The 14,926-nt window shown below is 40.5% G+C and overlaps 1 protein-coding gene across 1 annotated transcript in view; it reads left to right on the forward strand.

Annotated features, from left to right (window-relative positions):
• The first annotated feature begins 511 nt into the window (after positions 1 to 511).
• Positions 512 to 14,926, forward strand: part of CERS5 (ceramide synthase 5) — an 18,012-nt gene continuing 3,597 nt past the window's right edge. The window contains exons 1-9 of the mRNA XM_009883205.1: positions 512 to 580; positions 6,022 to 6,186; positions 8,305 to 8,435; positions 9,498 to 9,555; positions 10,160 to 10,210; positions 10,908 to 11,000; positions 12,343 to 12,471; positions 12,757 to 12,863; positions 14,741 to 14,897. Of these exons, the coding sequence (XP_009881507.1) occupies positions 512 to 580; positions 6,022 to 6,186; positions 8,305 to 8,435; positions 9,498 to 9,555; positions 10,160 to 10,210; positions 10,908 to 11,000; positions 12,343 to 12,471; positions 12,757 to 12,863; positions 14,741 to 14,897 (960 nt within the window). The remainder of the gene's footprint in view (positions 581 to 6,021; positions 6,187 to 8,304; positions 8,436 to 9,497; positions 9,556 to 10,159; positions 10,211 to 10,907; positions 11,001 to 12,342; positions 12,472 to 12,756; positions 12,864 to 14,740; positions 14,898 to 14,926) is intronic.

The following is a 14,926-nucleotide window of genomic DNA, read 5'->3' on the forward strand; positions in this document are numbered from 1 at the left end:
AGATATGGAGGGGCTGGAGCGTGTCCAGAGAAGGGCAACTAAGCTGGTGAGGGGTCTGGAGCACAAGAAGAAGGGTCTGGAGAACTTATGAGGAGCGGCTGAGGGAACTGGGGGTGTTCAGCCTGGAGAAAAGGAGGCTGAGGGGAGACCTTACCACTCTCTACAACTACCTGAAAGGAGGTGTAGCGAAGGGGGATTGGTCTCTTCTCCCAAGGAACAGGTGATGGGACAAGACAAAATAGTCTCAAGTTGTGCCACGGGAGGTGTAAGATGGATACTAGGAAAAATTTATTCACTGAAAGGGTTATCAAGCATTGGAACAGGCTGCCCAGGGAAGTAGTGGAGTCGCCATCCCTGTGGGTGTTTAAAAGGCGGGGTATTTGTGGTGCTGAGGGACACGGTTTAGTGGTGGACTTGGCAGTGTTAGGTTAACAGTGGGACTCGATGATCCTTCCAACCTAGACGAATCTATGATTGTATTGTGTAACCCAGGAACCGTGCTGTGTCCGTCATGACATACAACATCCGTTGGGCTCCTTTCTCCCTTGGCATTGTTTCCCCAGGCTGGCGGTACCTTGTGGTGGGGTAGTGCAAGAAAAAAGTTTTGAGAATTCTGTTTTATTTCTCCCCTTGTCCAGGAGAACCTCAGCAGGGCGAGTGAGAGACAACTGGCTGCTGCCACTCCGCAGTTGTTTTGCATGTGGTGCTGGTCTCTCTATTGTACTTTCCTTGTGAGTTCCTGGATGAGGAAATAGGGCTTGTTCACATGGCCTAGTGTATTATTAAACAGTTTGTGCATCCCCTGCATCTCAGGCAGGGCACAAGTGCGTGCAGATCATCATATCTGCCCGTAAACACGTCATACAGTGTTTCTCATTTACTTGAGTATCCATAAACATATGATATTAACTCTTCCCTGGGGCAGAGGTTTATCCTGTCTGCGATGTATATCTCTTACAGCCACACGCAGGGCAGGCTGTGTGGGTGACATAGGTACTAATTAGTAAAGCGGCTTATTTAGGAATACCGTTAGGTGAAGCAGACCAAGATACCTTGTATTCCCGTTCAAGTAGTTCATTAGAGATTGATTTAATCTTAAATTTCTACATTGAAAGGTCAGAAGTATTTCTAAGCGTGAAAAAGGCTGTAGGACTAAAGTGAGTAGGAATCGAGTTTGTTGTTTTGTGGGTTTTTTTGTAAGAAGTGTGAATTTTCTTGAGCTTTCAGAAATTAGTAAGAGGGGGCTGGGGTGAAGTAAAAAGATGGGTGACCTGAGGAGAAAAATGAAGCAGGTCAGCAGAGCAGGAGAGAAATTTGAGAGGCTCTTTTTTTCTCAATCTTATCTTTCTCCAAAAAATAATAATAAAAAAAAGCTTCATAAAAGTACTGGCAGTTCAAACCAGTGTAGAGGACCCAGGAACACACGTGGCAGTGCCAAAATCTCATCTCAGCTTGGCGTGCTGGTCTTAGCCAAATGTTCACGCTTGCCAGCAGACAAGGAAAGGAAGCTGTGAGACAGAATGATACCCCTGAAAGGGATATTGTAAGAAGGTCTCCTCGCTTTCCAAGCTTTGTTTAGTCCTGGTGTCTTAGTCTGGGGAAGAAGTGCAAAGGATTCTTTTTTTCTTGAGAGTATGAGATGTTAGGAGAGATACAGTGCATCCTACCGCACCTGGTAACACAATCCTGGTAGCAACTGCTTTATCCTTATAATGTCTACCTGGTTTGTGAAATTTCCATTGCGGTGTTAATTTAGGGAGGAGTCAAATGACAGATGAAGTCCTCTGCCTACACAGTAAAACCTAGAGACCACGGCCTGGTTCCTGAGAGGGTTGTTCCTTTTTTCAGCTGTCTTTGCTTGTGTGTCTTAATGGTGGTATCCTGAAGTGAAAGCAGATTGTGAGAGCAACATCCAGAGCAGTTTCTAGTATGCTTATTTTAAAAGACCACATTTTTTAAGAAAGGCTTTTCTTTCTTCTCCTGCCACTTTGAACATGTCATGAAAGTTCAGATTTGTCTTAGTAATATCCCATTGTGCATTTACCCCGATTCAGGCTTTGGGGATGATTGTGTCAAATATCTTCCTTGACACACAGTTGGCAATCGGACTTGATGACTCAGAACTTGAATTACATACTTGTGCAGCTCTTTTGTTTTAGCTTCTCTTAATTTCTTTCTTTTCTCTCTCCTTTTGCTGTAGATCTTCAATGTGAGGAACTGCTTCCGTGACACTTGTAACGTTGACACGTATTTCTGTTAGTGGATGCTCTTATAAATTAACCTTTGCATCACAATGCTGGTAAAATATTCATTAGGCTGACTGTCTGTGGGAAGTATATGACTATAGAGATGAGGCAAGACTTGTAGAGGAAGGTAAAGCCCTGACTCAGTGGTAGGGGGGCGGATTTTTGTGCAGAGAAGATAAAGAAGGACTTCTGCCCATGAGTTTGGTTTTGTTTTTGTTTTTTTTTTTTTCTTGGTTATACTTGCTGTTATTTCTCCTTATGTATCTTATCCCACTGCAGGCACAAAAAAAAATAATCCCAGGTATCTGCAAAAACCTGGAGCCTGTTATTCATATGATGTGTTTATAATTACACTGGAGTGGCCTCCAGTAACAGATATGCTTGTTACTCTACAGGTCTGAGGAGGGATCTGCAACTTGTGCTCAAGTGCGGGGGGGGACACAAAAGTGATTTTAGATGTTACGTCATCAGGTCTGTCTGGAAAATTAGGGATGGTTGTGGAATGAGGTGGATTAATCTTAACACAGTGAATCTGAGAGGTTTCAGAAAGATGAACTCTTACTTTGAGTGCATACTTTATAAATATTACTATTTCGCATATTTTTCTTCCTTTTCAGAGCTGTAATAGGGAGTCACTAGACAAACTGGAATGTTCCATAAAGAATGATTCTGCCTTTGGGTTTGTGAAGTAGAACAGGCCTGAGAAATATTTGTTATGAGTCTGTGTGCTTGAAAATTTATGTTGGTTTCAAAATCAGTCCACCTTGATAACTAGTGTGAAAAAGGTAGCTTGGTTGGTATGACTTAAGCCATTGAGCAGATACCTGTTCAGAAAAGTGTAATATAAGTATTTGAGTGACGATAATTCCTTGCTAGGAAGGTGTGGCAGTAAGTTGACCTTGGGAATAGTTGCTGCAGTTAAGATTTCTGTAGAATCATAAAATAATTTAGATTAAAAGGGACTTCTGGAGGTCACCTTGTCCAATCCTCTCCTCAAAGCAAGGCCAATATTTTAGTCAATTCAAGTTGCTCATGGTCTTGTGCTGTTCAGTTTTGAATATCCCCAAGAATGGAAATCCTACTATATGGGCAGCTTTTTTTTTTTTCCTTCTGGTGCTTAACTGCTGTTGCTATGCGGATTTTTTCTCTGTGGGATACAGTGCAAGACTTGCACATATGAAGACCTGTTCTGTGGACAAAAATACAAAGTGCCACGGAGGTTTTAAGCATGAGTTTTCCTTAATGAACACCCAAAGGAAATGGTATGTTGTCTCGATATTTTTGTGACTGACAACAGGATTGATTGTTCACTTTGTATTCCACCTGCAAGGTAGTAACTGGTCAAAGCAACTGGCCTGTGGCCACTCAGTGGACTCGTGAGCGTGAGCCAGCCGTGCCTAGCCTGGGTAAAAACCCCTTGCGTGGCTGCCCAGGCAGTGCTGCGGAAGGACAGTTGTCATTTGCAGTTCCATTGTACGAAGCCATTACTTGTGGAGTTAGAGAAGCTACATTATTGTGTTGGGTTAGACTTCCTTAAAAGTAATGAAATCCATTGCTGCCATCCTTTTTCCTTCCTGTTTCTGTGGCTGGGACTACCTCCACTGTTGTGACTTGTCTGCTGCTGTTGATGTCTGGCTGCTTCTGTGCACCTAGAAATGTTTGCAGGGTTTTTTTTGTTTTGGTTTGCTCTTTGGTCACCCGCATGCTTGACTGAGTAACTTGAGTCTTGTGCTGTGTCTGTAGCCTGTGGCTTACTCTTGACTTTTATTGCCCGCCCCCCATTTCTGGAAACATCTGTATTTTTTCCCTATGCCTGCTAGTGAAGGAAGCCTACTACTTAAGAAAAGTTTTGAGGTTTGGGGTTTTTTTTCTGCAATCTTTAGGTCCCAAAGTGAATTATTTCTGCATCCTTCTTTGAGATGCTGGTTCTTCTTTCCTTGATGCTTCAGGTTTTGAATTCTAGAATAACACCAAAACTTTGTGTGGATCACTATGAGCTTTCTTAACCATTCCTTCTCTTCATTACTTGTTCTTAAAGCAAAAGAAGACTCTCCTGAATAATAAAGTAATTGAATGTGCAGATTTTTAGATTTTTCAGCTTTCCTCTCTTAGGTGAGGAAACTGACCCAAACTGAGTATTTTCTATTTTTTATAGAGCTGCAAGCACTGTGTCCCAAAAAATGAAATGAAAATATTGGGCATCCTGTAAATTGCACATGTGTACTTCTTTGTTGTTGTGGTATATCCTGTAGGAAAGAAGAGTATGAAGATGTACACTTTTATGGGGGTGCAGCCAAACGTTGCATAACATCAGAACATGATTCCTGGCTGGTGGTATAGATCATAGAGGAAGCAGTGAGGCTTTTGAGCCAAGCTAAAAGGAAATCACCCTTTCCTTTTTTCTTTTCTTTTTTTTTTTTTTAAAGCTACAACTGTTGAACAGGACGCATGAAGAAATGGCGCAGGACAGTGAAACCTGGGGTCGCAGCGTCGATTAGTTGTTTAGTATTTTCTGAGAGCAGGGGAGTTCCTTTAGGATTAGTCATGAGCTGATCTGTAATTTCTCAAGGGGAAAACCCCACAACCTGTGTCTGTTCTTAAACCCAGTCTTAGCTGTTTGCTACTGAACTACTAACAACGTACTCCCAAGAATAATTGCTGGTGGAACACTTATAGTTGTGATTCTCTTGAATTTCAATCTCTCCTTTTAAACACAAGGAGAAATGGTAACAAATGTAGTGGTCGGAAAAAGCATTTTTCTGCTTGATGGCACTCTGAGTCTGCTAAATGGAATACATATGTGGAATTTGTTGTCTTCAATTCAGTTGTCTCTGCAACAATTCTGTTTGGAAGCAGAATAGATTTAATGATGCAAATGTTGGGTTCTTTTCAGAATCGTTTTTCAGAAAAAGGTTCTTTGCTCTCTCTCAAAATAATTGATTAAAAAAATAATACAAATTGCTTCTTGAAACTCGCCTCTCTTGCCCACCAACAGGAGAGAAAATGATTCATGTGCTCAGGTAATACATACATTTCCTTTAGAATCATTTTGACACGAAGGTACAGCAAAACCTATTAATTTTTGAACATGTATATATTCATTTTAGTTGCAAAGCCAGGCTTATTTTCAGAGTGTCTGTGCTATAAAATTCATAGTGTTGGATCAGCTTTTGGAATATGCGGTGCATAGAGGGCTGAGTGAGATACTGAGATCTCGGGTCTTTCAAACTGAACGACTTCTTACGTCTTCCTTACTCTCTCAAAGGAAATAAGCCACTTTTTTTTGTCTTTGAGAAAAATAAAAAACAAAAAAACAAACCAAACCCAAAACAAAAAAAACACCCCCAAACCCAATAAAACATCAAAAAAAAACCAAACTGAAAAACCTGCATGTCTTTTAGGAACTGTGTCACTTGAACTTCCCGTTTTTTCTGAGCTAAGTGCCACCAAGGTGCATTCTGGAAATAAAGCATTTTGTTTATAGGGCTACAAGGGCTCTAGCATTTCTGTTCGCAGAGGACTCCTATCAGTGATCTATTAATTTATTTCTGAGTAATGAGAATCACACATTCTGATCCTTACAAGCCAAGGACATTAAGATTTAATTTTTCATTTTAGATGTGTATACTGTAGGTGCTGTCTGCAGTTACCATTTAGACTAATAAAAGATACTACCTCACCTGTGAAGTTTCTTTCAGCAAAGTGAGTGGAGATCTTCAAAAGCTGTTTGGATAGGTTTTGCAGTTGGTGACAAGTCAGGGTCCTTCTGCTTTAGTCAGAGGAGCGAAATGGGTATCTTGTTTTAATCTCGCTCCTTCTTTGGAACTCTTTCAGGTTTATTGCCAAGCCATGTGCCATAAACCTTGGCATTCAAGACAGTGGACCTCACAGAGCCCAGCCCAATGCAATTTTAGAGAAGGTGTTTACATCCATCACTAAGGTGAGTCGCGCTTCAAATTCTGCTAGAAATGGAGGCCTATAAGTAAGAACCGGGGGGAGGGGGGGGGGGGAAACGGCGCTTTTTGCTTCCACTTTCCTAGTTTGAGAGAAATGCATTTCACACTGCATGCACAATGAGCGTGCTCTTTCTTATTTTACTTTGCCTCTGGCACGTCCTTCCGGTAGCAAAGTAAATTCTCTTTATGGCTGACCTATGCTTTTGTGCATAGAAGAATTTTTTTTTGAGTAAAAAATGTTCCCTTTAGAAAGGTGCGAGGCTTCTTCTTTTAGTTCCCTGCCTTTGTTATTCCTGTAACAGGTGGTAATTCTTGGATTAACAAGAAATTTCCCATTATCTTTCTATTGGAAAAGTGCTGCTGTTTTCCTTGAGATCTGTTTCTTTGCTGGTTTTATTGGCCAGTTGTGTGAATGCCTTCCTCTTATTTTTTGCCATCTACTGTGGAATTGGACAACAGCTGTCACAGTAGAAGTCAGTTATTTAAGGAAAGCATTCAGTGATGGGAGTGTGCCTTGACAAAGGGTAGGACATTTAATATTGACAGTAGGTGTTTCTTTTGATTGTTTCGTGGACTTTCTTTCACTGAAGCTGAGAGTGCCCCTTCACTTCAGAATTGCACAATTCCACACGCTCTGTGCTCTATTGAGTGTTGACAGTGAAATCCACGCAGACAGCATGATAGATTTTCATTAAAGATAATGAAATGGAAGGTTTTATGTTCTGATTTGGTGATGCTGAACTTCATTCTGCGCGGAGCAGATAAAGCGCTCAGTGAATGGAAGGGAAATTCTATGAAACCCTTATTAAAACTTGCCTCATGGGAACTTGACGTTTTGAGGCATTTGGAATGACGTGTGAACTAAAAAGTCCCTATGAGTTGATGCCGTTTGTGGGGAGGACTTTTATGTAGGGGATATCCTTGAAATTAATGTTTAGGAAACCCATGAGGAAGCATGCTGTGCAAAATTTATTTAGCTTATGAAAACACAGCTGCTTTAAACTGTATCAGTAGGCTTGTGTCTGCTGTTGGAGACTCGGAATGTAGGGTGGCACTGATGCAGGGGGAAGATTTCACTGCTGTTCTGAAATCGGAGCTCTGTAAATTCTCCTTTGAGGCAGGTTCACTTCCAATGCAGAAGTGTCAGGTAGCCCGAACCATTAAAGCCTGGTAAAGTGCAGAGAGATCTGTCTGTGATGCAATTACAGGAAAGTCGTGGTCTCAATACTGAAAATTGAATGACAGATGATTTTGCTTTTCAGTTGAACAGTCTGGTGACTCTTTATTAAATCAGCTTTCTGCGTAGGTTTTTGGGTTTGTATGTAGCTCCAGTAGTAAAATGTGTTTATCATCTTACAGTTGTAAGAGCTCCCTGGCAGAGCTTGTTAAAAGGACAGTGATCTGAAACTAACGTGGCTTTATGTCACCCCTGGGCCATTTTAGAGGTAGTTATCAGGTTTTGTTCGCTTTGTCTCTTATAAATCCATTTATGTCATTATTCAAACAAATAAATTGCCAGTAGAGTTTCCAGTCAGAGAAAGTGATATGTTCTTTATCATACATTATTTCAGTTCTCAAATTTAATTTTATTTATAAACTTTAGTAACAGAAATAACGCCATCTCTACAATGCTCTTTTGGAATAAACAAATATCTAGTGTATTAAACTCTTTAAAGTTTCACTGAATTTGCAGTGAGTAGCAACCCTTAAATGTACTTGAGTTTGATCTTCTTGAGTTCTGTGCTGTTTGAATTGATGTGCGAGTTTTAACAGGTAGGACAGGACATTTTGAAAGCTTCTCCCCTCAAATTGAGAAACAGAACAATTGCATTCTTTGTCATAATGTGCTGTCAAATGATGAAATAGATGAGGAAATGTTAAACCAAAAGCATTCTGAATAATTATGTAATTAGTGGCTTATGAAGGTTAAACTTGAATGAACATTCGTGGCAAGGGGTTCCTGCTTCTAGTCTGTACATAGTGCCTTCCTAGTGTGTGTGTTTTGTTACCTGTGCATCATTTCTGTCATAGTACAGAGGGGATCTCGAACTGCAAGTAGCTTGAGAAGTAGGAGAAATGACACTTATTTCATTTTCCTTCAGTCTCCAGATGGAAAAAGGTTAGAAGGCTTGTCAAAGCAGCTAGACTGGGATGTTCGAAAGATCCAGCGCTGGTTTCGTCATCGGAGGAACCAGGACAAACCCACCACCCTCACTAAATTTTGTGAGAGCATGTATGTTTGTGCAGAGGCCAAGACGTGGCTTCATCTTAAAGCTCCAGATGTATGTTCTCTTTTCTAACTGAAACTGTGGTCAGCTGCTAATTTAAACTAGTGTCTTGGGGTTGGCTGGTGGAAGATAAATTCTTATGTAAGCAAATGAAAGAGGGCTTTTTAGAATTCAGGTATTCTAAAATAGTTTGTATATGTGCAAGTTAGGAGGGCTTTTTAGAATTCAAGTATTCTAAAATAGTTTGTATATGTGCATGAGAGATGAGAACACATGTACAGGAGTTATTCCTGGCAACGATGAGCCGCTTTAGATAGTGGACCAGGTCCTTAATGCAAACGTAGCACTTCAGTGTGCATGTGTGTGCATGTGTGCATATGCATGTGCACAACTTGAGTAATTATACTGAAGACAAGTCTGCTGTCTGCACAGCTGTGTTGTAGGCCAGCGTTTGTTCCCAGACAGAATGACCTTATGGCTTACACAATGATGTATATACTCTTACACAGACACTTCTTGGATTCCTGTTCTTTTCATTTCAGTTCATTCTTTTGTTCTTTGTTTCTTTCTGAATGCTTGCAGTTACCTCTGTTAGTGTAGTAGCACCTGAATATTTTTTTCCTGACTTGTTATTTCTTCTGTGCTGGTTTCTTTCCTTTCCAGTAACTTTCTTCATATTAATTCTTCCCCCCAGTATGGTTTTGTCTACTTAAAGCCACAAGGTAAGAGGGACAAATATATATATTAGGATACCTTCTGGATAACAATGACTATCTTGTTATCTTGTTATTGTATATTAAAGCATATGAATGATGCATGTTCATTCTGAACTTTATTTCAAGCTTGGCTGTTGATGCAAACTTGTGTGCGGTGTGACAACTCTAAAATAGTTTTATCCTTACATGAAATGTTTACAAATGAAGGATTACCATTTGGTGGGGGAAAGCTTTTCAGGTGTCAGAACTGGCTTGGGTGTGTTTTTTTTCACAATTGTTCCAGTTTTTGGTACAAACGTTAACCAGAAGCTATTTCTATTTCATAAGTTTAATTTTCGCTTCTTTTTCTAGGTGGAGATTTACATTTTATTTAAGTATATTTTTTTATGGAATCAGATTTCTCTGGACGGTGAGTTGGTCTGTCACCCCCACCCTTGTTGTTCTGCGTGGCGTGCAGCAGGATTATGGCTGTCCTGCTGGAATATAGGGGCCATGACTACCTGTGTCGCTTCTTCAGGCCTTGCACCTAGCTTAAAACAAGGGGTGGTTAGTGGTGATAGTCATCTTTGTATTCCCTTATTTGAGATCCTGGGGTTTCTGTTCAAGGACCTTCTTTACACTCTAGGAAAGCTTCTATACAGATCTGTTATTATGGAAATATTAGAAACTTATTTGTCCTGTTACCCCAGACTGGGACAGAACTGTTGGTTTTTTTTTGCTATGGAGAGCTGCATGTCTTTTTGTTATCTCCCTCTTGAAGGGATACAGCTTCATCTCTTTGGGTCTTTATTATTATTAGAGCTATATGATTATTCTTTGAATTCCCATTGCAGTATAACTTGCCTTTGACTGCAGAAAGAGTATTTTAAATCACTAGGATGTTTTACAATAAATTTAGCTTGAATGATAGAATCAAGATAAAATTTCAGTGAAACAGTGCTGTAGGGGTCAACAGCCTTAGGTGATAGGGAAGAAAAACCCAGTAGAATAATAACTTAACTTTTTGCCTTTAGGCACCCTGGTTTTGGGACACACGACAGTGCTGGTACAACTACCCTTTTCAGGTAGGAGATAAACACTTACTAGATTACAACTTTTTGCACAATTTGAGTTTTTATATTTTTGTTAATGGTAGCGGATTGAAACTCAGTAGACTTGAGCGCGACTCGTTATTCTGCAGGGTGGATGCTGCACAGGCTGCAGCCTCTTAAGCTTTCTAGTGAGTGAACAGCCATCCCTTTTGGAAGGCACAAAGGTGGCATTTAGTCTTCATGTCTTAGGTTTGTCAACAGCAGTGTTTCCTTAGCTAGAACTGACTGAGTTCGTATTCATTTTATGTGTACTTGCTGCTGAGATTATTAAAAGTGAAAAATAAAATTATGCATAAAATTATACCGGTGACTTATTTACTCTGTTGTTTTCATTATGCAGCAAGTATGATTGTATAGAGGCCAACCAGTCTGCTTCAGTGCCTGGTTTTCCTAATCCAAGAGGCTACAGTATGAGTTGTCAATATTGATAAGGGAATATTAGTTCTTTTGAATAAAGTTCAAACACACAAGTGTGTTTGTGTGACTAAGCACAGAGCAAGACGTCAGTTGCTTAAGCTTGTTTTTACTAAACCTTAATTCTGGATCTTTTAACTTATGCCTCAGCATTCTGGAGGAACAGAGTGGGATGGGAAGGAGTGAAGGAGTTGATTTTAATGTAAATTTTAAAGTACTTTGTCTTCTAACTATGCTATCTTTGTTTGTTTTCCAGCCTCTAACATCCAGGCTTTATTATTACTATATCTTGGAGCTGGCCTTCTATTGGTCTCTCATGTTTTCTCAGTTTACAGACATTAAACGGAAGGTGAGCTTAACCAGAATTGCACTAACCACTTTGCTAAATAGATAGAACTAACAAAAAATGTGAGTGTGCCTGGCCAGTAAAGCTAAAGCATAGCAGTAACTGTATTTTCTTCCTCACTCACGTCTTTGTGCAGCCTACCTCCTTCTGTAATCGCTACCCAGTCCTGGGGAAAGGGAGGAGCAAGCCTAGTACGCAACCTGGTATATCCTTGAGAGTCCCTTTCACCTTCCAGGGGAAAGAACAGAATCACTCGATACCTCCAAATAAAAAGTTATCAAATCATTGTGTAAAAATAGATTTAATTAGAAGGCTTGAAGAAAACATGAAAATGAGATGCACAAAGCATACCTTGTTGAGCTGGGTGAGAAAATGGCAAACAATGAAGCAATAATAAATGGGTTTTTGAAAGTAATTTTTCATCTGTGTGTGTAGCAGAATGATGACTGGTTTTGATTGCTGGAATCTAATTCCATTGTGCTGCGTTCTAGGATTTGGCTTATTGTTGCTGTTGGAAAACAGTTAATAGTAAATCATGGTTTATTGCTTCTGTTATACAAACTGTAAAGTGGGAAATTATCCCAATTCTTGCACTGACTGTTCAAAAAGAAAAGTTTGGGATTTTTTTCAGTACTGAAATGTTAGCAGATGAGGCACTACAGAGTATCTTGGAGCTGCAGAAAGGGATTGATAAGCAGTGTCTGCGATACTGTTTATAATGTTTAAATTTGTACTCTGACTTTAACAAAGTGGATTACATTTCCCACTGCAATCATGGTAAGGTACACTGACATGGAAGTGTTGTACCCAGGGGGCTGGACTGGAAACCAGCCCTGAGTGGATGTGGGTTGTGAACATTTTTTTTAATGAAGTGGCCTAGTTCTTGCTGTTGGGTTATCTTGTGTTCCATGCCTGCTATGCTCTGGCAGGCTTTTGCACACTGACAAAACTAACAGCAGCGTACTTAAAATTTGTGCCAAGAGCTGAAAGGACTAGCAATATAACTGTAAAACCAAAAGGAGCCAAAAATAAGGGCCATATGTTGTCCTGTCAATCTTTGCAGTGGGGTCTGCAGGCATACTTATCCTTACCTTGCATGTGTATGCCAGAGGCTGTGCTGTGCCTTTATGCAGAGTTCTGACTTCACAGGAGCACAAATGCTTTCTGGAACCCTTAGTGATGACGGCTGATGTTGTGTGATGAGCTGTGCTTGTATAAAGTGGAGTCAGAGTCTGAACTGAAGTAATCCTGTGACCCCAGTTAGTCAGTTTTGTGGCTCTGTTCCAGACCTTTGTATTTGTTTGACAGCCAAAGAGTCTTCATTAATTTTCTTTCCTGTTTCCAGGACTTCCTGATCATGTTCGTCCATCATTTGGCTACAATTGGACTCATTACGTTCTCTTATATGAATAATATGGTGCGGGTTGGAACTCTGGTGCTGTGCCTCCATGATGCATCAGATTTCCTTTTAGAGGTGAGTTTCCTTTCAAATCTTTGCATACCTAATGCTAGCGTGGTCTCAGGGGAGCAAGCCGACGTTCCCATTCTTGATAAACTGCATTAAATACGCCGTAGAACTTGTGCTGCTGATCCTGCCTTGTCAGCTTTTCCTCATAACTGCTTTAGTGCTGAGAATAATCCCCAAGTGTTCCAAACTCCTTACAAATGTGATGGCTGGAGGGTTTTTGAGGCTCTACAACCTGGTAATTACATGAGTGCACAAAGGGAATAATATTCTTATATTTCCTGTCTCTTTTAGGCTGCAAAGCTAGCCAATTATGCCAAGTACCAACGTCTATGTGATGCTTTCTTCATGCTCTTTGGTGTCGTATTCATTGTTACACGGTTGGGCATTTATCCTTTCTGGTAAGCACCTTGAGCTCTAAGGTCTTGTTTGTTTTTCCAATCCTTTAAGGAAAGCCTTTGGGTTTGGACCTCTTGCAAGCATTCCAGCCTGTCCCTCAAGGCAGCCTGAAGTTGCAGATAACCCAAGTACTGTTTGGAGCAGTACATTCAACCAGGCACATGAAGAAACCTCTCAACAGTCAGCTGAGGGGGTGTGAAAAGTGACTAGAATCCTAATGCACAGCTGGCCCCTCTCTTCCTACTGCAAAGTGATGACAGTGCTTATTAGCTGGAGCCAAGTCAGCCGGTATCTGCTCTGAAAGACTTGAAGGGTTGTTTGCTTCTCTTAAGAGTTTTGGAAATAGTTGCAAATGAGGCATGATCTCTTGAGTTAAATTTGATTTTTGAGTATCTGGCTTAGTCATCGTTGCAGTTTCTGATTCTTTTGACACTCGTGTCGTATCCTTGTCACGACTGTTCAGAGCCTGAACGAGGTCTTGGGTTTCTTGGGGGGTAAAACCCTGCCTAAATGGCTTATAGCTAATCATCCTATAATGAGATTCCCTCTCACCTCAATAGGTCAGGCTTGGTGATTCTTCTGTTGATGAGCTGTTATCCACTTCTTGTTACTGTTGAAAGAGTGGTGAAAATTTGGTTACACCTGATTATTACTCAGTTTATTTCAGTTTTACTGCATATATTTATTTCCTAGGCAATGGGCAGGTTGCATTCCCATTCTTTTTGGGTGCCTTGACAGTAGGCAGAAACAATGTTTACACTTTGGTATCAGGGTTGCAATTAAAGCTCTTGCTTGTTTTCCAGTAAATGCATCAAAGGAGTCTGGATAAGGAAGAGCTTTAATTCTTATGTCTTCATAGGCTCCTTCCAGTGACAGATGAGATAGTTGTCATTGTTTTTATTGCTGTTGTCTGTCATAAGGTGATGCTCTTGCATCATGCTATTGCTCAGCAGTCCTGTAAATCTTTAATGTATTTTCCACTGGCTGTAATGTAATTCCTTAACTTTGTAGAGAAATCTGGCAAGCTTGCAGCGGTATTGCAGACCCCATGCTATTTACTTCACATGGATTCCCTTCCCTAATTAGTAGTATAAAACATCAACAGATCTCTGGAATTGCATTTAACTCATCCCTAAACTGGCTGAGTTGGATATTTCTGTAGCTGCATGTTGGGGCACTTGGGTTCTTCTTTGAAAGACTTGTTTTTCTTTTCTTGTGAAATGTTGAAAGCTATGTGAAATTAATGATGTCTTTAAAGGTTTCTCCATACCTCTCTACTTCATAAAATCTAAAGTGTTTATTAAATTACTTAAGTACTGGCAATAACTCCCAGCGACAAGAACAGCAAAACAGTAATGAAAGAAAGCACAAAGCTTTGTCCGTAAAGCAGTTTCTAGTCCTCCAGCTTGGCAGGAGGAACCCATAAAGATCTGAGGGAAGAGAATAGCGCCCAGGGAGGGAGGCCTACTGGGAACAAAATTCCTTCCTGATAGTTAAATATGGGTGAAGACTGCCCAAGTATGAATGTGTTAACTGTTGTTTTGATGACCAGTGCAGCTTGGCATCACTTCCTGTAAAGTTATTATAAATGAGTGTGCTTTTAAGAAGGAAATTGGCAGCAGATCTGTATGTGTAACCAAATTGCAGAACATTCACATCTTCTCCTGTTTGTTGCTCAGTTCAAATGTTTGTAATTAGCTTTAAGCTGTCTCCTGACTCTGGAAAGAGACTAGCTGCATCGCCACTCTGACAGGAGCAAAGCAACAGATGCTTAAATGAGATACAAACTGTTGTGCATCTGGCCAGTCATCTTAATTTAGAGCTGGGAGCTGTCTTACCACCACAGCTGATCTGTAATGTGTTTCTGGATCTCTTTTAGGATTTTGAATACAACCCTATTTGAAAGCTGGGAGTTGATTGGTCCTTATCCTTCATGGTGGCTATTCAATGGGCTTTTGATAACCTTGCAGATCTTGCATATCATCTGGTCTTATCTCATCATTCGCACTGCCTACAAGGCCCTCGTGCGGGGAAAGGTAAGATTGCTGGTGACTGTTTTGGGTCC

The sequence above is a fragment of the Charadrius vociferus genome, unplaced genomic scaffold, assembly GCF_000708025.1.
Source record: "Charadrius vociferus isolate BGI_N301 unplaced genomic scaffold, ASM70802v2 scaffold564, whole genome shotgun sequence".
In the NCBI taxonomy this organism is placed as follows: Eukaryota; Metazoa; Chordata; class Aves; order Charadriiformes; family Charadriidae; genus Charadrius; species Charadrius vociferus.